We start from the raw sequence: 26,772 nt of genomic DNA on the forward strand, positions 1-26,772 counted from the left end.
AATAATTTATTATCAATCATATTTTAATTATATTTTTCAGAATATTGCCATATAAAATATAGTCAATATCGAGCCAGTCTTGTAGTATATTAATTACCCATTTATGAATCTATTGAAATTAGTTTTCTTTAATTTTTCTCTCATAATATATGTTTAATATAAGTTCAACGACTCTTTTTTAAATTCAATTCTTGAAGTGTTTGAGAATTATCTACATTTGACATTGGCAACTGACTTTATTAAACTCTTTATTCGTTAAAAACTACTTAATGAACTTCTAAAAAAGTTTTTAAGTAATTTCTTCCTATATTTTATGTGTAGAAATAAATAAGAAAATGCTTATTTATTAAAAATATATAATTATTTTGAAGATGTAACTTAAAAATCATAAAACGTGAATAAATAATATGTATTATAAAACGTACACACTTTTTATTTAATTAAAGGATTAAATTTGCTACTTTAAATAAAAATTATAAGTGAAATAATTTGCGAAAATAAAGTTATAATTTATCAATTACGAAAACATTTATATTTTGGAGAGGTTTTTTGAAAAAAAACTGTATTCAGTCTGACTATTCGTTCAAGTTTTAAATTGTGTATTTACGAGTATGTGCATAAAATAAATTGATGATTTCGTGGATATAATAAAGTACCTAATTAACAATAAAATAAAAACATTTAAATGTCGAGTGAAATATAGGTCCCGCAATCTCAGTTATTATTAATATATGCTAGTAAATGTAATACAATTAATATTTAATAAAAAAAAAAATAAAAAACTAAAAAAAATAATATCCTTTCAAATTCACATGCTTCTATCTCGGAATTCTAAAAATAATTCAGCTCAGAAAAGTCTCAAGTTTAAAGTTTCATGATAAAATCATTCTTATTCTATAATAAATCGTTCATTTTTTTTGGTATTATCTCAATTCAATTAATGCTTCCATATCTGTTTAACTAATCAAATCTCCAGTTACGAGACAATGTTATGAATATTTTAATAAAAAGCAAACAGTAACATAATTTTTTATTAGTTTAATTAACCTTGATCTAAAATGTGTTTGAGTTTAGACTCCAAACGACACCGCACCCTCTAATCAGTCGAATCCCTCATAAGTTTGTATATAGTTACGAGAGTGCTAATATTGCAGCAATGACATAACAGTATTTGAAATTGAAATAAAAACAAGTAGTGACTGCGCAATAGTATTACATTAAAATGTATCGATTTTAAAATTGGGACTGCAGTACTCATATGCATATTAACCTTTAAATATATATGTTTGTATTCATACATATAAATATATAAATATTGATGGTTTATAAATTACACAACTGAATTTACATAATAAATGTTACAAATATTATGTGAAGTAGCTGCATGAACGTGTGTTACGTTTTCACCGAATAGCGATGGATCGGTGGATCAGTGTTGTATAGACGTTTTTAAGCGCATGGTACTGAAAAAAGGGCGTACATAAATTACCAATTATACGTCGAATAAACGTAAAAATGTACATAATATTTATGTATACAGCCAGCGGTGTCGGTTCGAAAATATACCCTTAAATTATATTAATCTACTCCGCTGCCGTCTTCGGATCGTTTTGTTCTTGCACAACAATGATTATTATTATTATACGGACGTCCTGTTGACCGTCGTCGGCGCGTTGGTTGGCGGTGAAATTTCATTGGGCGCGCGAGGGGCATCCGCCCGCCAGTCCGTCGCGACAACAGTTGATTAGACACCGGGCGGCAGAGCAGCAGATGTTCAGGCACGTGAACAGCTTGCATTCTGTCCGCCATCGCCTCGATACGGCTGCCTTTGGTCCGCACGATGTTCACACCGGCGTTGCGTCGGCATCAGCAGCGACTAAGAAACCGCGGCTCTATTATATTGTAATGCGCTGCGCGGCTATTTTTGTGTTATCCGATTTCTACGCCGCCGGAACGAAATCATTTTAAGAACAAAAAAAAATATACGACGCGTGAGCCGTTTGGAAAAACTAAAGTTTGAGATGAATATAAACATCATAATAACCATTTTAATTGATATCGGAGCGGGTCGATTTTGTAGATGGATTTCAAACACGAATTTTAAATATCAATCGTATACTAATCCGAAAAAACTCTCCGGGAATAGGAATTCTATAGGATGTCTAAATTTGTTTTCGTTTGCATTCCGCGGCGAGAACAATACTCAACTGATGATTGATCGTTCTACAGACCTTTGCACGCAGAGTATATTAGCTTCAAGTTTATTTGTTCAATAAATGCGCAAATTGGAGTACATTTAACGGTCAGATTGTGGGCTGATAAAGGGTTAATATTTTTCAATCATGATTAATTTAAACATTCGTGAGCGGGACCAAGGTGAGGGCGGGTAGGTACATGAAATGTGTTTATTTGTACTAAAAAAATTGTCTTTTCAAATCAGGACACCAATGATATCACTAGCTAAACTGGTGCGCTAAGGAGACTCAAGTCCTCCCTCTTGGTCCGTTTATTTGAACAGTTTTTTTTTTACTAGAAATCGGAAAATCATTTGAAAAGCTCTACGATGCATAATCATGATTGTACGTGATGGTAAATCATCGTGCTGCTTGTGAAGTTGTATTAAGGCGGTGGCAATCGCTGTAGCGCGAAAAATAGTCGTTAAAATTAAATCCGGTTTTGTTCGCGTACATTACGCGACACTTATTATATGGTGGTGCGGGGGTTAAAGGAGGGGTGCCAGAACACAATGGCAAACGTCTTACGGTCGTGTGCGTGTGTATGCACGCGCGCGCGTATAGAACGTGCCCTTATTTGAAACGGATTGCGAACGACTGTGTTACGGTATAATAATAGGTGTACAAGAAAGACGTGATTACAACGCACGCGTCGGCCTCGGAGAGTTTCATCTGTCCTTTTCAGCCCCAACAAACCCTCCTCCACCCATCTTAACCTGAAGGGAAGAAGGTTTGTAATATTATTAATATATATGTGTGTGTATAAATGTGTGCGCGCGTGTGCATTATAAGCATCGCAGCCTACACATCTGCTCTCGTTACCGACTTGTTATACACGTTACACTGCACCGATGTAGTTTATATACATATAATTATTATAACTACGTATTACGTAGATGTACTTAAACGGCGTATTCGTTGTAGTGGGGAGTGAAAGGGGAGAATATAGGTAAACATTTTTGATCAAGATCACTATGTCACATGTTGCATGTTGTTTTCAATTTTTTTTTCTCGATATTTTTATCTTACAATCGGTCATATATTTATAAACGTAAAAAAATATTAAAATGTGACTTGCCCCAGCGGGTTCCATTACTGTTTGTAAACCGTAATGCACTACACGTACATCCAACAACTGCAGCGTTGCATACGCAGTTGGTGCGTGCAATTGAAAAAAAATAAAAAATAATAATAATGTGATATAAGTCCGTTTGCAGGTCAACAGCGGCACGACGAGCGTATCGAGCGAAAACCAGTAACCAGTTTGAGTCGGATTCGCGCGAACAACGTATTTCACAGTCGTGGTTTCCTTGATACACCCGTCTACATCGCATATACATAATTCTCATTTTAAATCCTTACCCGACTAGTTGTATTGCAGAGGTATTAAATCCCAATAAGCAATAACATTTTTAACGCCGTGTCGAGAGTGGTGACGGCAGCTCGTATGTGCCAATGCCGTAATCAGTGAGAGGGGGGATACAGATACAGGGTATTCAGCTAAGGAACTGATGTTCTGTGATTTAACTCCTCCGGCTAAAATGCCGGATTACATTTTTTTTAATTGAAATATAAAATTATAATTAATCAGGTGAATGACGTAAAAGGCACAATGAGGAGTTATATGACCTGTATAACAGACCGGATATAGTAAAGGAAATAAAAAGAAGATGATTGGAATGGGCAGGTCATGTGTGGAGGAAATCTGATGCTATGACAGAGATGGTTTTATAAGAGAATTCAAGAGGGAAAAGACTACTAGGAAGACCCCGAATGCGATGGGAGGATTGTGTCAAAAAAGATGTAACAGATTTTTACTTAGAGGAAGATTGGCATATGCTAGCGAAAAATCGTGAAGAATGGAGGCAGTTATGTTTGGATGTGTGATCTAAAAGGCCGTAAAAAAAAAAAATTAATCAGAAGACGTCACTAGGGTTGGGATTTTTTTTTTTTACTCACGAGACACACTTTTTGAAATGTAATATTGTAAAAAATTGGGATGTTGACGTCTCGCTTTATTGTAAAGCGGGATTCGGGAAATATGAAATACTCGTCCTACAAAGAATTGAAGTGGGACGCGAGACAAGCAGGGCCTTTCTGAGAGGGGGGAAACGGGACCATTTTGTTCCAGGCCCCATTGTTGGGATATTTTCTAGGGGTCCTCACAAAGTCTTGATGTATAGTAATTAATAATAAAGTCTTGAATACACTGAGTAATTTTACACGCTGCGTGTCAACGATTAAAGTCGCGTTCGTGCGCGCATGTAGCGACTTGTCCGATTACATTGAGCGGTTAAATTATAAATAATATGAATAATAATATAATAATAATATTATGGTCGAAGAGCCTCCAAATTAATTTGCCCCTGACCCCGAAAAATTTTGGGACAAGTATATTAAAAATATGGAATGTCCCGCCAAATCGGAATGTATCCCAACCCCACGTGTCACTATGGATGTACACAAATCCTATAATTGAGCAGGAAAAAAAATTATAATGATATATTTTATGTCTTGAAATCTGATAATTCTGTGTTAAATATAAACCAACAAAATGCGTCCGTCTCGAAAAAAATAAGTCCTGCGCACACTTACGTACCAATCGGTACGACACGGTGACAACGAAATGCACAAGTACATCGGAATTGCTGATGGAACCGAACGGTGATAATGATTGAAAAAAAAAGCAGATCGGCCTCGATATTTACGCGCGCTTCCATTCGCGCGCGCTCTCGAAAATTCTCAGCCGGTGTTTGACAGCGCATGCGCGCCAGTTGGCTGATTAATGTTGTTTTCCGGTTTCTAAACGTGGTGGCCGCGACGCACATACACTCGTACGCCGGATACGGTTGGTCACACTAGACAATACGTTGTGATTCGCGTGCGTGTGCGTGCGACGTAAATATTTGTTGTGTTTACATGTTATTATTTTCGTGTCGAAACGAAATAATTGCTATGGACCTACCGCCGTGCACGGGTTACCGCCGACCGTAATCGTTACGTTTCGTTTTTCGCTCATCACCGTTAGTTGATTTATATAAATTTTTTTTTATGATTATTTCGACGAAACTTGCCGCCTGTGCCTCCGCCTCCGCTGTCGTAGCCGTCACCGCCGACCGTTGTGCTTACCGTTACCAGGATTAGGACATAATTGTCGTCGTTGTCCTCGTTTACTGTTTTACGCTGCCGCCGACTCTCACGCGAGTGTTCTTCGCGTATTCTTCACCGATACTGGTCTGGACGTTGGACACGGAATAATCGTCACCAATGGGCGACCGGGTGTACGCAGCCGAGAAGCTTATGAAGAAGCGGGTCAGGAAAGTTAGTGTCCAGAGGCTGCCGCCTAAGTACTTTTGATAACAACACGGCTTGCGCGCCTTTTTTTCTCCTTTTCCTTTTTTCATTTTCTCACTGGTTTCTCCGTTGGTTCAAGACTCGTTTCAAAGTCCAAGATTCTTGTATTGGGTATCTGGTTGTTGATGGCCAGATGAACTTTCATCAATAATTTTCGATTCGGCGTTTGGCGACTACTATTCTTGGCACAATCATCCTTGCCATTATACTAACCCATTATTGCCTTTACATTTTTCATACCAATGCATGTGCTTGTGCCAATATTTTTCGCCAAATCCAAAAATTGTATTATATAATATTTGGTTTTCTATGTGTATACAATTGTCCGTTGTCATTTGACTCTTCTTATACCTAGTCTATTAAATTGTAGTTAATTTTTCAATCAGTATTCTTTCAACATTAATTTTATCAACTCATTTGTATTGCTCAAGTTAGTATACATAATATATTTTATTTTGTTGACTACTGTAGATTGATAGAGTGAGATAAACATTGTAAATTAAATTAGTAACATGCAATTGCACTTACACTCTATCATATTCTAATAAAATTTTATCATTTTGCATTGGATATTATGATTTATGTAATTATAAATAATATACTGCCTAAATAATGTTTGTTTTTATCGGTAAGTTTTTTTTTTTTCTTAAGAGGTGTATTAAAATATTTGTCTCAGCGATTATAAATAAAAAATACAATTTAACTACTTAAAACAACTAGAAAAGCAATATTAGATAATAAACATAATTAAAGTATAAAGCCTTCTGAGAGGAAGAAGTTAACGATGGAAATAATGAATACATTAGGGAATTGGAAAATATGTGAGAGGGTAAAAGGAATATTAAAGGAAGAACAGATATTGGAGAGAAGCTAACGTTTAGTGAGAAGGTCTGGACGATTAAAGAGGAGATGGGAAGGATTGTATATAGCAGGATCAACATGCCAAGTACAGAAGGGAGAATCATTAAGAGATAAATGGAATGAGTGGGCTGGGAGGTGGTTGTGGCCGAAAAGGAGACGATGACTTTGCGGAAAATAGGGATATTATGAAACCAGGGAAATTGTAGGATATGAGGACAGACTATGCGATAAGAAACAGTGAAAATTAGAGGTAGGTTTGACCATTTCCGTTTCCACAATCTCAAAGTGTGCGCCTTGAGATTGGGTGTCACTTAAACATTTTGATTTTTTCCTCTATTAGAGCAATAGCATTTTTTTTTTCCAAAAAAGTAAATGATGTATATATAATTATCCCGTTAACTATATTTTAAAATTATAATTTTATTCATAACTTAATTTATATTATTGAATTAAAATTTTTTCTATGATTTATACTATTATAAACATATATTTAATGTAATCCTATTTATATTTTTAATATAAAACTTATTTTAAAATTAAAACCTATAATTATTGGCTATTTTATCTTAAAATATCATCTGAAGTATTTTTATAATAAAATCCATTATCATGTATAAATTAAGTATAAAATATTTTTATTTTTCAAAATCCAATATGTTTTATAATTAAAAACCAGATTTAAAAGATATTGCAACTTTTTATTGATACCAGGTAAGTCAAATTTGATCAAATATGTATACGAATAGGATTAATTGCAGTCTTCCTATTTAATTTAATAATGCAATTTTTGCCATTATTACAATTTTTGTATACTTAACACTATAAAATATGAAAATTATTATTTTTAAAGTAACTTTACAATAATAATATAACTAGAATATAATTTTTACATATAGTTAAATATAGTTTAGTATTTTTAAAATTATATTTATCAGAGTTATCTACAAAACTCACAAGTTTAGAAGAATCAAATAGTCAATTACTCAATTTATTTAAACATATTTAGTGAAATTGAAAATATATTGATAAATATGCTCAATCCCAATGGGAAATGAGTTAAAGATAAATTAAAATATGTCATAGAAAAAAATTAAGAATATAAAACTATTAAAACTTACTCTGAGGTTAGGACAGAAAACCAAAATGTTAATTTAGATATAACACCAAATTTTTTAAATTATTTTAAATATTCACTGATAACAAGTGTAAACATCAAACGTACTTTTTCATAATCTAAACATATTTTAAGTAACAAACGATAAAATTTTCAAGAACACAATTTAGAGATGTATATAATTATAAATTTTAATTCGGAAAAATGATGTAGTTTGTAAATATTATTTAAGTAATTAATAATTATATATTTGATATAATTTTACTGTGTAATTTTAATGTATTTTTCACTGCAATTTTGATAAATTTTCATTACAATTTTGACATCTTTTTAGTGCAATTTTAAGATATTTTTAACGCAATTATATCTGGTCTTTAATTATAATAGTTGTATTTGTACTATTATTTATACCTACATTATATTTTCATATGTTTTAGGGTCGGGTTGAATATCATGTTAAATGGAAAGGATGGGGACCTAAGTAAGTTTGATAAATTTTATTTATAAATTGTTTTTAAAATTGTTTTGTTTATTATTTATATTGGTATTAAAAATGTTTAGACATAATACTTGGGAACCTGAAGAAAACATTATTGACACAAGGCTTATTGATATTTTTGAACAAAGGTATGTAATATTATCAAAATATTTATTTTATAATTAATTGCATCATATACTAATCAATTATTAACTATTCTATAACATATTTATTTTATATTTAGTCAAACACGTACAGATAACAATTCTCACAAGCGTGGTCCTAAAAGAAAAACTCAAAGTGTATGTAAAAATATATGATTTAATTGTATTTACGTTTTAGTTTTATAACTATTTTTATTTTATAATTATGTAGACTCACATAGAAATACCAACTACAGAAACAACTCGAAGTGATTACGAAGATGAAATTGCTGATGGTGATGTACCCGATTATAATAGCCAAGATGAATCCGAAGTTTTGCCAGAGTCTACTAATGGTGCACCTTTATTACCTAGGCATGATGATGATATTGAAGAAGATAAACCAAGTAATTATAAAATTATTATACATATTTGATATATTTTGATTTTTTTCATCTATTTAATACTTATTGAATCCTAATAAATAAGATAATTATGTTTAACTACTAACAGTCAACATATAAGGAAATTTTTTTAATTTAAAGAAACTGTTAAACATAATTATTTTTAATTATATGTAAGATGTTGATATTAGTAAACTGCTTTAAATGTTTATCACTTAATCTTTATCAATGTTTATTATAAATGTCTACTCACATTAGTGTTACCACTAGCAGTCTTTTATTTTTTACTTACATTTTTAATTCAAATGTATTAAGAGTAATAATGATTGTAATATATTTCAAAAAAGATTTGAATTAAATACAGTTAACACCTTAATTTAAAGTAAGTGTAGAGAACATATAAAAAAATAAAAATAAAGGAATTTTCAACAACTTGACTTCTTTAATTATGTATATAGAAGTTAGAAATTTTTGTTAAACTAACTCATAATTGTATGAATTTAATAACTACATGTACAATTAAAAATATACACATACAGTTTTTTTTTACTTGAATGGTAACACAAAATATTTCTGTTTAATGATCTCAACTTGAAGTGAGATTTTCAGGAAGAGATTGGGAATTCTGAAATAAGTATATTTTTTTATAATTTTTAAATTTTATAATATAATATATAACTTTTTTTTTTGTTGTTAAATTATTGGCAACCCCCAGGTTACACACCATTGATCTAATGAATTGTTTGAAGTATTGTCTCTTTTGTTGTAAACATCCTTTTTAATATTGTAGTATGATTAAATCATATTATAATTTAATCTTGAATAGCTGCTGCAATCTGTTCTTTTTTCAGTTGTGTGAATGTTTTCGTTTTTCTGTTTTAAATACTAAAGATTATTTAGTGGGTTATCAAAAACTATATATTTTAAATGTTTAAAACATAATTGCTAAATTTCAAATAATTCATCAAATGACGATGAGTATTTTGTGTCATAAGTTGTTTAAAATAAAAATTTTAATTAACTTAAGTAGCTTTAACAGTTCCTTCTTTTCTTTTACTCCTTTTTCAATCATAAATCAGCCAATTTCTGAGGTAGGAAAAAATATATTATAAAAAATGCTAAAAATAATTTGATTTAATCAAATCTGGTGATAAAAATACCTGTTGCAATTTAAAAAAAATTGTTGTGCATGTCCACACTAAAAGAGTCGAACATTTGAAAATCATATAAAAGAACTTATTTTAGAATTCCCAATTTCTCCCAGAGAATTCTATTTCAATTCAATGTCATTTGATAGAAATATTTTGTGTTACCATTTGAGTAAAATGGCTGCATCCGAATTGCGTGCCAAAAAATGAGCACTTTTAGTTAACAACCAAGAATTGCATGCACAGTTTTTTTGTGACAGAGTGGAGTTGCGTGCGTAAAACTTTGAGCAGACGACCGGTTTTCGTCGACTTGCACGTATGCCAGTGGTGACCAAACTTTTTTTTACCTCTGGCCATAAAACACAATTTTTTTTTATCTCGGGCCATAAAAATATGTATTTTTAATTTTTTTTTACATAAATATAAAATATTACAGTTATGCAAATAAGTGTTGTAATGTAGAATACTTTCGCGGGCCGTAGTTTGGCCACCTCTGACGTATGCTGTGAAAGTACTATTGTAAATATAACTAGTAAATTCAAAATACTGTATCTAGGGGTTTCTCCGGTAAATAGTGATTAAATATGAGTATATGATAAGAACATTGAATTATTTGTAATTTTTTACCGTCAGTTAGCATCCAGAAACGATAAAAATGGAAGTTAGTGTAATGTACAGTGAAAAAAATAAAAAAGTATACATAATTAATGGTTATAAATTTAATTTCAACAAGTTTTTAAATAATAATATTCAGAGATAGGCATGTACAAAATGAATATGTAGATCGTATTTTAAATTAAATGAAAATAGTGAAATTTTTTTTAGCGTTTTAAATCACAAAAAGATAATGTAAGTATTTTAATTCAATAAAAATTAAGCAATAAATTAAAACTTAAGGTTCTAGATCAGGGGTCTTCAACCCCTGGCCCACGGGCCGCTTGCGGCCCGTCCTGTCATAATATGCGGCCCACGATCGCATTTTAAATTTAGCATTTACATTTTCTAGTTCAATAAAATTATAACAATTAAGCTATTGCTATCAGAAATCTGCGATAGTTTAAATTGAATTACCTACCAATATATAATTATTATTGTCTGTTGGTTCGTAATCGATTGTGAAACGAGCACAATATTCTCATTTATGTGTAAAAGTTTCAATTTCATACTTTTTCTTCGTAATATTTGTACAATATGTCAGTGAGTAAAAAACGTAAAATCTCGGATGAAAAACGCGTTTTTCAAGAAAAATGGTCCAATAGCAATTTTTTTAAATTATTAAATGTACCTACCTAATTTTAAAAATTGTAAGAATAAAACTGAATTTTTATATATAATACATGTTTTTACTACGAATGCGGCCCGCAAGATTTAAAAAAAAGTAATATGTGGCCCGCTGCATAAAAAAGTTGAAGACCCCTAGATGATCTGTGTGAAAATCTGTATAAAATTATACGCCGAGAATTATGTGAAGGTGTTATTGATAGCTTGACTACTACAGACACCATGTGCATAAGAAAAAATATTCATAATGCACGGTCAAGTATGATTCCAAAGTTGCCTACAAATTTATCTATTTCATTTAGCTCTAACAAATTTAGGTGAGATTACACTCGGAAATTTCAAAAATTTTTCCGGAAGTAGTACGTAAAGACCGTCATTTTCACTTAGGTCAGACAATGTGGAGAAAAAATTAAATCAATTGGGCCAACTAAACATTTTAAAAATAAATCAAAAATTTGAAATTTTTTAAAATTGTTCTTCAGATTATCTTTTTTAAAACCTGAGGAAGTTTAAAAAAATGTTTTCTGAAGATCTCATGAATATAAAACCAAATAATCAACAATTGCATGATTTTTGTAACTTATTTGAATAAAATTATATTTTATAAAGCTGTACATTTCCGCCGTCGATGTGGGCCTAGTTTTCGAACAGTTTAATGCAGTGTTTCTCAACCGGTGTGTCGCCGAGCAAGTCCAAATGTGTCGCGTGAAGTACTAATATTAAATGACAAAAAACATTATTAACACTATTAACTATTTACAAAAATTAATAGGTATTTGATGTAATTTCCATGATAATAAAAATAGATTTTCAGCTATCGACATAAAATAAATTGTATTATTATCGTTGGGTTATTATTATTATCGTCATTTTGAACTATTAATCGCGTTCGAATCACCTATTGTGTGTCATCTTAATTTATAAATGTTGGTTTTTGATATTTTCGTTTATTTTTAAACAGTGAATACGTATAGTATATTTATACTGAAAACATGCACCGTATCAATAACTCACTTTATTTGTATGCTCAGTTGTCATTTACTTCTATAGTCGAATAGACTTTTTCTTAATTTATTAACAACAATATTTTTTTGTTACTAAAACCTAACTTGCAGAATTAAAAAACGATCGCACTCTTCAAATGAAATTTAATGAGCTCGAGCTAACTAAACCAATTTTGGATTTACACAAAAAAAGAATATCCGAACTTAACAAAATTGGCTCATTCCGTATTATTACCATTTTCGAAATCATATTTGTGCGAGGTAGCTTTTTCTGCTTTGAATGAAATTAAAAACAAAAAAAAAGGGAAAGATTAATTAATGTCGAAGAGAAGTTAAGATTCGCCTTATCGAAGATTTCACCACGAATTGATACATTATGTAAGAAATATCAGTCACAAATTTCTCATTAAAATGCTGTTTTACCTATGTTATATTTTTCTTTGTTGTTTTATGTATTATAATTGATTTTATATTATAAGTTTATATATTATTAACTAATTATAAATATTTAATACTATCTATTATTCTTATTTTTTTTTACTATGTGTCGCAAAGTATGAAATATTTTAATAGTGTGTCGCCATTATACAAAGGTTGAGAAACACTGGTTTAATGCTTACTACTAATATTTGTGAACCGTTTCATTCAAAGTAAAATAATATGTTCTACTCTCCATATCCAAACATTTTCCAGTTTTTAGAAATTTTGAAAAATGTACAAACTGACATTTATGTCAAAATGAGTAGCTCAAATTTGACATAAAAACGACGTAAGGCAGTAGAAAAGGAATATTATATTCAGTGGCGGATTGGTTTATCGGGAAATCGGGAATTCTCCTTGTTTGGGCCTCACTATATTATAATATAATTACCAAAAAAAAAAAGTTTTATTTTGTAAAATAAATAAAAATCATTGAACAAATAAATATATATTTAAAGATGCATTAAGATCAATCTTCAAGTTCAAGTTGTAACTGATTAATCATTTGACTTACCCAAAACTATTATAGCTATAATTATAGTAAAGTTATTATGGATTTTACTGATTTAGAGGTGAAAATAAACAAATTTTAAAATTAATGCAAAATTAAGCGTTTATTTGGGTGGAGGGGAGCATGGGCCGCTTTGTTTCATATTTCCTGGGCCGAAAATAATTGCCAATCCGCCCCTGATTATATCAGTGATATTATGCGTCAATATGAAAATAAAATTATAACACATTTGGAGTTTGTAAAAAAATTAACTTACAAGAACTTGCCAGTTTAGTTTATTATATATACATTAATTTTTTTCAACTAACTTTTTGACTGATATACCTATGTATTATTATATTTAAATATGTTTTAAGTATGATTTTTTTGTACACCACTCAGCTCTGTCATGAAAAAATCGCACACGCAATTCGGCTGTCGCAAAAAATACACGAACGCTGTTCGACTCTGTCGCGAAAAACCCCCGCATGCAATTCGAACAAAGTAATGATTTTCGCACGCTACTCGGAAACACTGGAGTAAAACACACTGTATAATAAAATAGATAACTTGACGGTTTTAAATCATATGTGAAATATTTAAAGGGCAACAGTAAAAAATTATGATGTAGTTACTTGTATACAATTTTTGCTAAATAATTGTTAATATTTATATTTATTTTTTTATTTTTTTAATATACTAATTATATTTTTTTAATCTTATATATTGTAATAGAATATTTATCTGGAAATTAAAATGTATTTTATTTATAATTACAGTTGATGAAGATTCATTAGCAGAAATGCCTAAATTAAATGCAGCTGTTAAAGTAGATGTGATTGCAGAAAAAACTATTGAAGAAAAAATGACTCCTGTATTAGAAGTCAATGATACTCGAGAAGAAGAAAAATTATCAACTGTAGCAAAATCTACACCTTTGCTTTTAGTTTCAACTACACCCAAGCAGTCTTCCAAATCACCTTCACCTTTACCTAAACCTCAAAAAGTTAAACGTAAAGCTGAAGTTTTATCTAAAGAATCTGGTAAAGTTGGTGTAACTATAACGACGAGCCCTCCTGTGATGGAATCAAAAGTCCCCAAGTTACAGTCGCCCACAAATGTTCCAAACAATTATTTACCACTCGTAGTACTTAATCCGGAATGTGGAAGAACTCCTAAAAGAAAAGTTTCTGAACATACGCTTCCTGCAGTTTTGACAAATCAAAATTCCTCCACAACATCAGAAAATCAACACCTTACTTTGACAGCAATACTTCAAAGTACTCCAACTAGTGTAAAATCAAGAGATACACTTGGTGCAGCAGCACCTATCAGTTCGAGAACATCTGGTGAGCCGGCTAGGCCCCAAGAAGATGCTGCAACAGCTGTAACTCAAGGTGCTGGAGTTCAACATCAGGTACTAGATACAGCATCTGTTGCTGAAACACCTACTCAACGTTTACAGTATAAGACCATACTAGCAAACCCTGGACCTGAATATTGGCTTGCACGCAATCCAGTTGTGGATAATGTTTTTATTACTGATGTGACTGTCAATTTAAATACAGTTACAATTAGAGAGTGTAAAACAGAAAAAGGATTTTTTAAGTCTAGTGTTGAAACTAGACTTTAATCTACTTTTTGGTAATATTTTATTTAAATTATCCTATGGTGTTAGATATATTGTAGGAACAATATTTTATTTATGGCTAATATATAGATAGGTATAACAGTTATCATTTAAATATAAATATATTTTTAAAACTATATGAATATACAGGGTGATTGCCAAAGCTGTGTTTTAAGTATTGATAAGTATATATATATTATATATATATATTATATATATATATATTATATATATATATATATATATATATTATATTTATGTTGAAATAATGAGTGAAACATGTGATTGAATATTTTATTTGATCACTATTATATCTTTTATCTGATATTTAAGTGACATTTTAATCATTTTGATTTTTACTTGCTCAATTTTTCAACATACAATTAATGACTAATATTTTGTCATGTGAAATTTTTTTATATTTCTAAATATTTAATATTTTTCTGTCAATATTTGTTTTAAACACAATTTTTAGGTCTTCCATTTGGCTGGCCTAACACTATTTATTTTAGTGATTTATTCAAGCCTATAAATCACCCTGTATAGTTAATATAGAAAATACTTTAAATGTGCTTTGTTAGCTATATAGCTATACAAATTTATATTTCAAGTTTTTTCGCTAATAGTTTTGATTTTACCTAAATCATAACATGTTTATTAAATAATGCAATAGAAGTTGATTTATAATTAAATGTACTTAAGTACAATTGGGCCATCCTTCTACTAGGGCAACGCGACACGACGTGATTTTAAATAAATATCGCGTGATAATCGTTTGTTTTATAAAACACGGATTAATATATCGGGGACCTTCCACTGACGCGACACGATAACAACTAATCCGCGCACGACTAGTGCTGTCAGTCGCTTGATGGATAGTTGGCATTACATCGCTACCACCCTACCCCAACGCATCCAAAATATTCGGTTATCGATATTAGGTAGAGTATTTTGTTTTTAACAAATATGTGTGAACTATATTATATAGTTAACTGTATTATATTTTGTATTAAGTAGATAGGAAAACGAGTAATGCATTTTACCGTATTAATAAATATTAAATAATATAAATAATAATTAATAATAATTTGCTTTTTAATACACAAATTTGACGTCATCTTGTATTAATTCATTAGCGATAACAAAAATACGACAGTTAATATTATTTAGTATGTATGGGTGTACCTAATAACTTCTTTTCCATTTTTTGTGGTTTTGATAATACCAGTATAATGCAATGGTGTCGTCATCTTCAGAGGATAACATGTTTGCAACTGGCCAATTCTAGTTGCTGAAACATCGTCTATAGCAGCGTTTCTTAAACTTTTTAATTCGTGGAACCCTTTTTGATGTCCAAATTTATCGTGGAACCCCTACTTTTTTTAGCTTTTTGGCTTTTTTTTTTAAGATTATTTGTAAATAAATTATAATCATATAATAATATTGTGTTAAAGGTATTCAATTCAAAAAATATGTTAAAATAAAAATTATAATAATAATTTAATAATAATTACATTAATTAGACTAAATATAAATTTAGACTGTTCCATATGGCTCATATATTGTTATTTATTATACAAAGATTTTTTTTCTCTAATGCCAACATTTTTTCACCATTACTAATCTTTAGTTGGAAATCTTAAAGTAATTTTCTTAAAAAAATTTAAAAAATTACTTAAGCTTCGCGGAACCTTGAAGTGATCTTCACTGAACCACAGGGTCCCGCGGAATACAGTTTAAGAAACGCTGGTCTATTGTGTGCAGAACTCACGCAGTCGCGTCACGTTGCCCTAGTGAGAGGATAGCCTTAATGTCCCATATTCTTAATATGTCTTAAGAGTTAATTTGAAATAAAACAGTATTCATAGATTAATAATTTTATGACTAACCACTTCTTAATTAATTTTATTATTTATTATTTAAGTATAAAGGAAAATGGATCAATTAACAATTTTATATAATACATCATATTTTAAGTTATAATTTTATTAATGTATATTTGTTTCATGATTATTCAACTGTCATTTGTTATTGATTTCCTCTATGTTTAAATTAATTTAATTAACATTAAATGATCTTTAGTTTTTCTTCAACTTTTATAAATTTATATGCTGACACGAAATTATATAAATAAAATATTACACACACGCACATATATATATATATATATATATATGTTTAAGATTCTAGCTAAACATAATAAATATAAGTGTACAAGTTCAAAAGTTGTTAAAAATTAAAGTTAATCATAATTGTCTGGATTGTTGTTTTTAAAAGTATAGAGGGAATCAAATTAATTTATAAAAATTTAAAATCTAGTGAAAAATTAGATAAAATAAGTTTTATCTAAAAGTAAAGTGAAAAAAAAATATTTCTTGTATATTTTTCTTTTATTATAATACTGTTTATGATTATTTATAAGTGTTATTTGTTGTTTATACTGTTTTTCTTCATTGCTTTTTTCTTTACACTTATTAATTTATTATTTTACCCTAACATTATTTTAATATTATTATTTGTATTATTATTATCATTCTATTTTTTTTATAATTATGATTATGCACTTTATTTTCACATTTATTTTTTAGCACCCAACATTTAAAAATACAAAGTAGTTTTTATTTGTAATTGGGAATTGTGTGTGCCACAGCATTTAAAAGTGTCAAAATATTTTGTATAATGAGTTGAAAGTAATATTTAATCTGTGGCATACTCTTCAGTAAATTATTAGCAAATTAAGTTTTAATTTATTTTGTAACTATTGTGTTAATCAATTATTTAGTTAAGTTTAAAATAATAATTTACGTAAATACATCCTTGTTTGATTTACGTAGATTTTATTAATAATAAAATATTTTCTTTGTTTTGTTTAAGTTTACACATAAAAAAAATATTGTGTCCAACTATCTCTACACTTATTTTATGACACATGGTTGGTTTTTTTTAACCCTATTTTTATTTATATGAGTTTTGAATATCTGTATACGAAATTCCCATAACACCAAAATGTCAATATGCTGTACTCTATTTTTACTTACATCTCTAGTCATGGCCCGTCTTTTCTTATCTAAATGAATGTATTGTTTTTTTTTCTATGAAAATGTAACGTTTTATTGTTATTTATTGTGAATTTTGATGCAAAAGTATTAATTACAGGACACGATATTATAAGTTGCATAATTGTATGTTGCAATATTTACATTGTAGGAGTCTTACTATAGTTATACGTGCCTTTGTAATAAATGTCAAGGATGTTTAATAACTTTTTGTTTACTTTTCTCAATCCTCAATTTGATAATATTGGAAAAAACCACTTGCGTTTAATTTTTTCCACTTTTATTAAAAACATTCATTGTTTATTTTTATATTTTTTATCCTTAATAATTAATATCTTTGAACTTAACATTAAGTTAAGTCATACTATACAATTACATATGGCTATCTAATTATATGGGTTATTATATAGGTTATATTTTGAATCAGCATATCATATTTTGTTATTTTTCAGAATGCAGTTGTGTGCATCTAATCTAACATTTATGAAATTCATGACAGTCTGTTTTTTCGTTCAACAAACCACTTTTAATTGTTAATTAGTTTCACGTTTCCAACCCAATTGTTTCACTCAGAATCTAGAACTCAATTTGAACTTATGTAGCCTACTATATTTGTATTTAAATATCTAAGTGTCTTCATAATAATCGTATTTCACATTCCTTTAAATTATCTCTTAATGACTCTTCACTGTGCTGTTCATCACTCCTTTTGTGTGTAATATTAATCATACTCTTCTTAACTGCCCTTTTCCATCTTTAAAGTGTTTATAGTTCTTTTCATTTAATTATTTCAACATTCGCCTTAATATTAAATTGTCAATACTAATTTTTCTTAATCAAGTACTATCATCCTTGCCACTATATCGTCCAATCATAATCTAGGTTGTTATATAGTCTTTCTCAGTGTTTTTAAATGTTGGGACTAATTGTGCTACTTTTGCACAGTTTCAATAAAAAAGACAATGATCATCATATTTTAGGCCAGTCTACAATCTATGTACAAATCTATATAATTAAATTAAATATTCTGATATTTTCTTTGATGAAATTATGGATTATATTTATTATATTTGAGTTCTTATTTAAAAAATGCGAGGGGCTCTGCCCCCCCATAAACTCGTCCCTCACTCAAGTAATATTGAGGTAAACATTAAAATATTAACATATTTATTAAGTATTATTTTAGATAGGTACAAATTAAATTTTCTTAAAAATTAAAAACTTAAAGGAATTTTATAACTATTACAGCTTAAGCTTCTGCTCAGTATTTAAAAAAAATGTATTTAAAATGTTTTTTTTTGTTCAGAATGTTTGACAAATCTCTTTCAATTGCTATGATTGCTAACTTGGAAAATCGATTTGGTAATATAGTTGATCTTATGTAGGTGTTTATTCGACGCAATGCTGAGAATGTTCTTTCACAAGATATGGAACTTGTTGGAACTGCAAGCGCTAAATGTAGCATTTTGTATATATTAGGGAAAACAGATTTTTAAACGATACTTTTTAACTACCTACTTTAAATGTTTCTGATTGTTAATGTTTTCCAATTGATTGTCATAACAATTTTTTGCAACCGAAATTTCTGATGTTATGTCAGTTTCATTAATATTTCATTACTCGTTTGTCGTTATCACAAGTTATTATTGATCGTACGTCTTTTACGACTATTTTTGTGTTTAATTTATCAATAAAAAAAATAAAACGATATTTTAAATTAAAATTAAAAATGTAGCTACCGTTAGCAAGACTAAGAATTATGACAGGGGGGCTAAAATTCGTATTGTGAGGGGTTTGCTCCCTAAGTCCCCCCCTAGTTACACCTATGGGCAAGTGCCACCCACTTGAAAAAATAATATTAAAAATGAAGTGTATTTAGAAGAACTAAATAGTAGGTAAGAAAAATTACAGTTTTAGTAAAATATTGCCATATTATTTGGGGGGGGGGGAACGTCTAAGCTAACTTTCTTGCTGAAACGCATTGTCTGAATCTGAAACAATTAAAAATAGATAATTTTTTTTAATAAGTAATAAAAATACATATGTATATTGCTAAATGTATGTGTTTTTTTTTTTAAATTAAATTCAATAGCAAAAAATATATGAAATTATAATTTATAAATATCTTACCTGTTAAATTATGTTCAATAATAATAAAATAAACTTGATATTACAATAATTTTTTTTTTAATCCCCGCTTCAGACGCTCTAGTGAGGTAGTTCCTTAAAAAGGGACTGTAATATTTGTAACACTGCAATGAGCAACGGTGGTATCATTGTATGTGATCAGTAATAAAATAAAAAAACGTGTATGTGTAATGTGGTTGTTAAATAAAAAATGTGTTTTTCATCCACCTGAATCTAAGTTTTTATTAAATATTACAGGGTCTTAATCGAGTTTTACTGTATAAATATATATATTTAATAACTATACTAGGTTTTATAAAAATATATACTCGTAGGATACATAAATATTTTGAATTGTATTCGTTAGATAGACATTAGAATATTATTATATCATAAACATAGGTACCTACTCTTTACTTACTACTTTTAACTAATTTTATTAGTTATGTAAGTATAAAATAAAATGGGTAGTTCACACTTTAATGATAGACATAATTTATTATTTTCCAAGAAAATATTTTTAAAATATTTCCATTTTTTAAACAATCAGTTAAATGATCAAGCTGAATTATAGAAGATAAATTGATGAACTATACCCTGCGCTGTCAGATTCATGTAGTATCGCACTGTTGTAGTTGTCATTTAGAACTTCTACAAAAAAAGCATTACATATCCAACATGTTGATACCTATATTTCTCTACTATTTCTTTTCATATTGTACGTGGTCTACCTTTTGGGTCCTGTTTTATGTATGGTTTCTTTTAATAATTTTCGTGATATCATTGCCAGATCTCTAGCGTTTTTGTATTAACCACAATTTTGTAAAAACTAAAAAATTGTTTTCTAATAAATTTTAATTCAAAAAATTAGTTTCTAAAAATATAATTTTATCATATTTGTTTATTCAAATTTTACAGAAGTGTAGTGAGACCAATTATGTTACATGGTTCAGAGTGTTTGGTGGTTGACAGGAGAATAGAACAGAGTATGAGTGTTACGGAAATGAGAATGCTTAGATAGATGAGTCAAGTTTCAAGAGAAGATAAAATAAGGAACGAATATGTGAGAGGTAGTATTGATCATATTGATTAGTGTGAGGAAACAAAAACAGTAAGAGTGGTTATGAAAATAAATAAAGTGAAGAAAAATGATGAAGAGGAAAACCAAAAAAAGAGATGAATATATATGATTGAGAATGATACGAGGGCTGTTGGTGTATGCATAGGGGACATAGAAAATCGAGATAAACGTTTAAGATAAAAGTAGCAAATAATTACACATCATTTTAAATAAATTTTCATTTCTAAGTGCTTCCTAGGAAAAAAATATTCCATAGTCAGTCAACAATCATCCACTAACACTCACTACAAATATATATTCAATAGAATAATAAAAAATGTAATTAAAATTAAAAATTGTATTTAAATTAATATACAAATAAATAAATCAATAAATAAAAGCTTAGCCTTATTATATTTGTTATGTACAACCGGTTTCAAATTAAAAATTCATTGTCAGGTATTAACAAAGTTTATAAAATTGTAACTTAATTTTAACTTTTATTTTTAGTTCTGATTTTATTGACTCTATATCTGACGATAAATTTTTAATTAAAAAATCAGTTTACTCTACAAATATAATAATATCAGGCTAATTATTTATTAATTAATTTTTTTTCTATTTATAAACTATTTATTTATATATGTATTAAAAATGTAAGACAATATGTAAGCGTTGATTATTTTTTTAAGATTTCAATGTGTTATTAATATTATTAATGTTATTAATAGAATAAGAAATATTAATACAATAATCAATAACATTTATATGATGAATAAAAAGTATATTTAGAAAAACGTAAAATTAAATAATATTTAGAGCAAGGTAAGATGATACAATATTGAAGTTAATAATAAAAATTTTTTTTTATACTAAATAGCATAAAATTTATTTAATAAAAAATAGAGTTCATTTTATTAAAAAAAAATGTGTAGTTTTAATTTTTTTTTTTATTGATTACCTAATAATCTTCAAGTTAAATATTTCATAAATATTTACACCACAAACATAAATCACTGAAACACACAAAAAAATAAAAATATGTTAATAAGTGCAAATTTAATTACGTTTATAGAAATTTTAAAAAAGGCAATAATTTATTTAAATACATAATGCAAAATAATTATACATACTCTTCATTATGTTTAATCACTGTTAAACATTTTTTGTGCCACCTATGGCCATCATATTCTACATACTGAGGCTCTAATGTTTTTTTAACATCAATATAGTCATCTGAAAGAGCAACTCCTTGACAGCATTTGATTTCATTTAATTCATGTAAAAGTATTTGTAAACTTTCTATACTATCAATGACTTCAATATTCAATCCAATATTCATCAGCGGTATTTTATTAAAATTTAAAATTAAAATTACTCTAGAAACTAGAAATAGTTGTATATTTACAAATAATTAATCAATGGTTATTGAAAACCAGAAAATTATTACAAACCATTTTTCAAACCATTTGTTATAATTATTTGTTTTTCTATATATCTTTTGAAATTTCCTGTAAAAGGGCTTAATTTGTGAAAAGAAATAACTATATTATCTCCCACATTTTCTGAACTAAAAAACCAATTCTTTGGTAAATTAATTATTGATGAATGTTTTAATATTAGTTGGATTAAGGTATCTTCTTCTATGTCGTATTCAGCGTCAATCTATTATGATAAAAGTTGAATAATTAACAGTAATATTGTTGTATTGAAAATTTAAATGAACTAATTAACTGTTTTCAAAATTTAAATAATATTTACGTCTTCATTTTTTATTTCCTGGAGTAAAGTTGATGTGCATGGTTTGATAGAAGGCACTAAGGTATTATTTGTTTTGTTCATTTGTGTTTCTATAGGAATAGAATTAGTCAAAGGATTTATAGTTCCATTTTCTAATTTCACGATTGAATTAGGTGTCTAAAATAAAAAAAATAAATAAAAAAATAATATAAATAGTATAAATATTTTTAATTATTACAATGTCAATTGATTCAGATTTTAGTTCGCTAATATTAAGACATGGAATCGCATTTTTCTTAAGTTTCCATCTTTTCAACTTCACCTGTAAAAAAAAAATTATTTAATCTAGATACATAAAATAATATCCATTTTACAATATATTTATTAATTATATACAAATATAATAATTATATGATTTCCAATTAAGTTGCACAAAGTGTAAATATTTTTTAATTTCCACAATTTTTCATAAATAAAATGTAACTTAATTCAAAATTTAATTATATAATTATATGTAAATTGATGGTTCTATAAAAATAATAAATCATCTTTAATTATATGAATTGAATACCTCACAATAATCTTTTAATAAAATGTAAATTCGAAAATAAAAATAAATAAAATTGTTCCATACAAGTAAATTTTACCATACATTTTTATAAAAATTGCACTTCTTTTTTTAGATTTTATTTATACCACATAAAAATCATATACCTTATTAGTATTTTCTAAGTAAAATATCAACTACATGATTTGTCATAAATTATAAAATATCAGTAAAATAATTAATTGTATATATTTGTTATTCAGTTTCTAGGTTCTATTGTAAATTTTTCTGTATTTATATTTTTAAAGAGATTAAAATAAAAACTAATAATTATATTATCCAGAGCTGTGCCATTAAGATTTGGCACCCAGGGCAAAATTAAAAATATTCGCCCATATTTTATTTATCATTAATCATAATGCATTCCATTCCTATTTGATTTAATTTTTTTTTTTACAACGTATTTTGAACATTGATTTGATAAAAAACTGAAGCTGATTGTAATACTAATTATAAAACAAAATAGTTAGGTATTACTATGTTAGGTTGACTTATTATTGATAAAATTTGTTCAGAAAAATTTGTAATGGTCCAAAATAATAGTAAAACAATAATCTTTCTCATATATTTTATTAATGTAAAGTTTAAAATATTATAAAAAAAAAATGTTTGGTGTCCTTTTAAACTATGCGTTTGGGGCCTCTCCCATGGCACGGCTCTGATATTATCAAACATGACTAAGTATGAAACTTATTTGAAAATTAATTCTCTTGTTATAGTGCATATTTCAACTTAAGGTTTTGGTACAGTTTACAATTATTTCTTTACTTCATTTAAGCGTAAGCTCAACAATTTTTTTAGAAACAGATAATGAAAATAAGGAGCTATCAATATAGTTATTTTGTAGAAAAAATTATTTAAATTTTTATAAAATATGTAAATTAATCAAATATTATATGTAATGTGAATTTTTTAACCATAGGATACTACAAATAAAATTGATACATCTCTAAGTCCCAATAGAATAATATATAATGAATAATACATAAATTAATCAAAATTAATTATATATTTTAAGTTATTTAGCCTATTTTTTTATAATTAATAACATTTTTGAATAGTATAAAAAATGAAATGCCTACAGAAATTTTATAAAGTCCTCTTCCTGATGTCCAGGTATGAATTATGTCAGAATCTTTGAAATGATTCGAACACACACGGTATGATTGTTTTAGTTTTAATTTTAAGGACTTTTCCCATTTCAATTTTAGATCTTCATTCGTGGGCACTTTAAATGTATGTATTGAACGTGAACAGTGTTTTAAGCAACAGGCCATTTTGAAGTTTTGAAAAACAAACTATGTCCAATACTTTTCACAATGCCATACAAACTTCAATCATAGATTATGTAAACGATAAAACTTTATTTGCTGCTTTTATACCTGAAACACAAGATTAAGTATATAGCGTACAGACAGTATAGAATATAGATCTATTAAGATAAATAACTGGTAGTTAAAAAATGTTTAAAACGAAAAATTATCAAATTGAATGTTTAAAAATATTGATAACGACGTATAACATTATCAATGATAACGGTTGTTAAAATATTATAATTCAATGTAGTAAAAATGTACCTATTTTTTTTTTTATATAATTATATTTATTTTTTAAATGAAATGCGGTGAATCTTAATTTCACGGTGTTTAGATGCTTAAGTTATTTGTAAATAATTTAACACAATGATATCGTTTCTGAAGAAGCGGCTAAGAGATCAAACATTATCAGCCGTTGATCTCTATACAAAAACACTGAAAGATCTAGAAAATAAATCCAATCTCAATGCATTCGTGCATATTAATCAAGACGGAGCTCGACAAGCATTAGAATGTCAGAAACAACTAAAAAATGGTAATTTATATATTAAAATAATACGTTACACTATAATAATCGTGATTGATTCAGGCATTCAAAGACCTCTGGAAGGTATTCCGATCGCAGTGAAAGATAATTTCTGTACTAAAGGTATACCTACAACATGTGCTTCAAAGATGTTACAAAATTTTATTCCTATGTACAATGCTACTATGGTAGAACGTTTACAAGCGGCTGGAGCTGTTATAGTTGGAAAAACCAATTTGGATGAATTTGCCATGGGGTAAGTAAGTGGTTGATCAAAACGATATTATATAAAAATTGATTTTTCTATCAAGTTCTGGCACCGTAGATTCCATTTTTGGGCCTACTAAAAATGTATGGCGTTCAAATTCAGATGAATGGCACATTGCAGGAGGTAGTTCAGGAGGAAGTTGTACAGCAGTGGCTTCTGGTGTATGTGTTGCGTATGTGTTTAAAAAAAAATGATACTGTACAAATTTCAGTATAAAATATATGTGTACAAATCTAGTGCATTGGGATCCGATACCGGTGGGTCAGTAAGAAATCCTGCTTCATATTGTGGTATAGTTGGTTTTAAGCCTAGTTATGGCTTGCTTTCTCGTCATGGACTGATACCTCTTGTGAATTCAATGGATGTGCCCGGTATTGTGGCCCAAACAGTTGAAGATGTAATGGCAGTATTTAGTGTAGTTATTGGACCAGACTTAAATGATTCAACGTGTTTGAATATGAATTTGGATACAAATAAATTTCAACAAGATTTTTCAATTCGAGATTGTCGTATTGGAATACCCGAAGAATACAATTGCAAAGGCTTATCAAAAGAAGTAAAAGATACTTGGAATTATATTGCAGATCTCATTGATAATTCTGAAGGAATGGTAAAGAAGGTATTATAACAGTATAGAATTATTTCAAAGTAATTTATTAATAAGCTATTTAATCTTTATAGGTGTCACTACCTCACACTAGTGCTTCAATAGCCACTTATTCAGTTTTGAATGCTTGTGAGGTAGCTAGTAACATGTCACGATACACAGGAATCTTGTATGGTTATAGATCAACACAAAATTATAAATCATTTGAATCATTAATTACTACTAATCGGATTGAAGCTCTAGGAGAAGTTGTTAGATCTAGAATTTTAAGTGGAAATTTTTTTCTCTTGCAAAGGTAAATAGAAATGATTAATATTTTTTATAATACATTGCAATGTATTTAATAATTTGTTTTTAGTAATTATGAAAAGTATTTTTTACAATCATTAAAAGTTCGACGCTTGATATCAGACGATTTCCAAAACATTTGGAAATCTAACTATGACTTTTTAGTTACACCTACTACATTGACTACAGCTCCTTTGCTGTCTGAATTTAAGTCCTTAGACAATCGTACACAATGTGCTACACAAGATTATTGTACTCAACCTGCTAATATGGCTGGTAAGTGTAAAGTAAAAAAAAATTTATTACCAGTTGCATATTCAATATGATTTATACGGGATTCCTAGAATTTAACGGAGAGAATATATTCATAATATTTAAATGACATTTTTTTATTCATTTATTATTGTAAATCTCTGAATATGTAACTATAATTTCAGTATTTTATAATTGTTTTAGGATGTCCAGCAATTACAATACCAGTAAAATTATCAAAAAGTAAAATGCCAATAAGCATACAGATTATAGGACAAAATTTTGATGACATCAGGTTGTTACA

General features: G+C 28.3%; 3 protein-coding genes across 3 annotated transcripts; 2 read left to right on the forward strand and 1 right to left on the reverse strand.

Moving 5' to 3' along the window:
- Positions 1-5,069: 5,069 nt before the first annotated feature.
- LOC112683361 (chromobox protein homolog 2) lies at positions 5,070-14,793 on the forward strand. The gene is made up of 6 exons (XM_025554367.1): positions 5,070-5,555; positions 8,001-8,044; positions 8,125-8,190; positions 8,286-8,343; positions 8,417-8,591; positions 13,771-14,793. Exons 1-6 carry the CDS (start codon positions 5,502-5,504, stop codon positions 14,622-14,624), a joined length of 1,251 nt encoding a protein of 416 aa, XP_025410152.1. The 5' UTR covers positions 5,070-5,501; the 3' UTR covers positions 14,625-14,793.
- A 7,048-nt stretch (positions 14,794-21,841) lies between these two features.
- LOC112683364 lies at positions 21,842-24,707 on the reverse strand. Its single transcript, XM_025554369.1, has 6 exons — positions 24,294-24,707; positions 22,843-22,926; positions 22,626-22,781; positions 22,319-22,529; positions 21,998-22,250; positions 21,842-21,880 (listed from the first exon to the last, which is right to left on the reverse strand). The coding sequence occupies exons 1-6, from the start codon at positions 24,486-24,488 to the stop codon at positions 21,850-21,852; spliced, it is 930 nt and encodes a 309-aa protein (XP_025410154.1). The 5' UTR covers positions 24,489-24,707; the 3' UTR covers positions 21,842-21,849.
- A 50-nt stretch (positions 24,708-24,757) lies between these two features.
- Positions 24,758-26,772, forward strand: LOC112683362 (glutamyl-tRNA(Gln) amidotransferase subunit A, mitochondrial; the record flags this gene model as incomplete). Its single annotated transcript, XM_025554368.1, is given in 7 exon segments — positions 24,758-25,062; positions 25,117-25,309; positions 25,365-25,493; positions 25,559-25,940; positions 26,003-26,223; positions 26,287-26,492; positions 26,673-26,772. Coding segments are annotated over 7 exon segments (1,400 nt in total), but the record flags the coding sequence as incomplete, so codon positions are not given.

The sequence above is a fragment of the Sipha flava genome, unplaced genomic scaffold (genome assembly GCF_003268045.1).
Source record: "Sipha flava isolate LNK unplaced genomic scaffold, YSA_version1 224_pilon_pilon, whole genome shotgun sequence".
In the NCBI taxonomy this organism is placed as follows: domain Eukaryota; kingdom Metazoa; phylum Arthropoda; class Insecta; order Hemiptera; family Aphididae; genus Sipha; species Sipha flava.

Excerpts from the sequence above, each read along its gene's own strand:
- LOC112683361 (XM_025554367.1), top strand. The coding sequence starts at position 5,502 with ATGGGCGACCGGGTGTACGCAGCCGAGAAGCTTATGAAGAAGCGGGTC. Across the intron at positions 8,045-8,124 it reads TGGAAAGGATGGGGACCTAA|ACATAATACTTGGGAACCTG; the intron begins GTAAGTTTGATA and ends AAAAATGTTTAG. Across the intron at positions 8,592-13,770 it reads TATTGAAGAAGATAAACCAA|TTGATGAAGATTCATTAGCA; the intron begins GTAATTATAAAA and ends TTATAATTACAG.
- LOC112683364 (XM_025554369.1), bottom strand. The coding sequence starts at position 24,488 with ATGGCCTGTTGCTTAAAACACTGTTCACGTTCAATACATACATTTAAA. Across the intron at positions 22,927-24,293 it reads GAGGACTTTATAAAATTTCT|GTGAAGTTGAAAAGATGGAA; the intron begins GTAGGCATTTCA and ends TTTTTTTTACAG. Across the intron at positions 21,881-21,997 it reads GTGATTAAACATAATGAAGA|TGATTTATGTTTGTGGTGTA; the intron begins GTATGTATAATT and ends TGTGTGTTTCAG.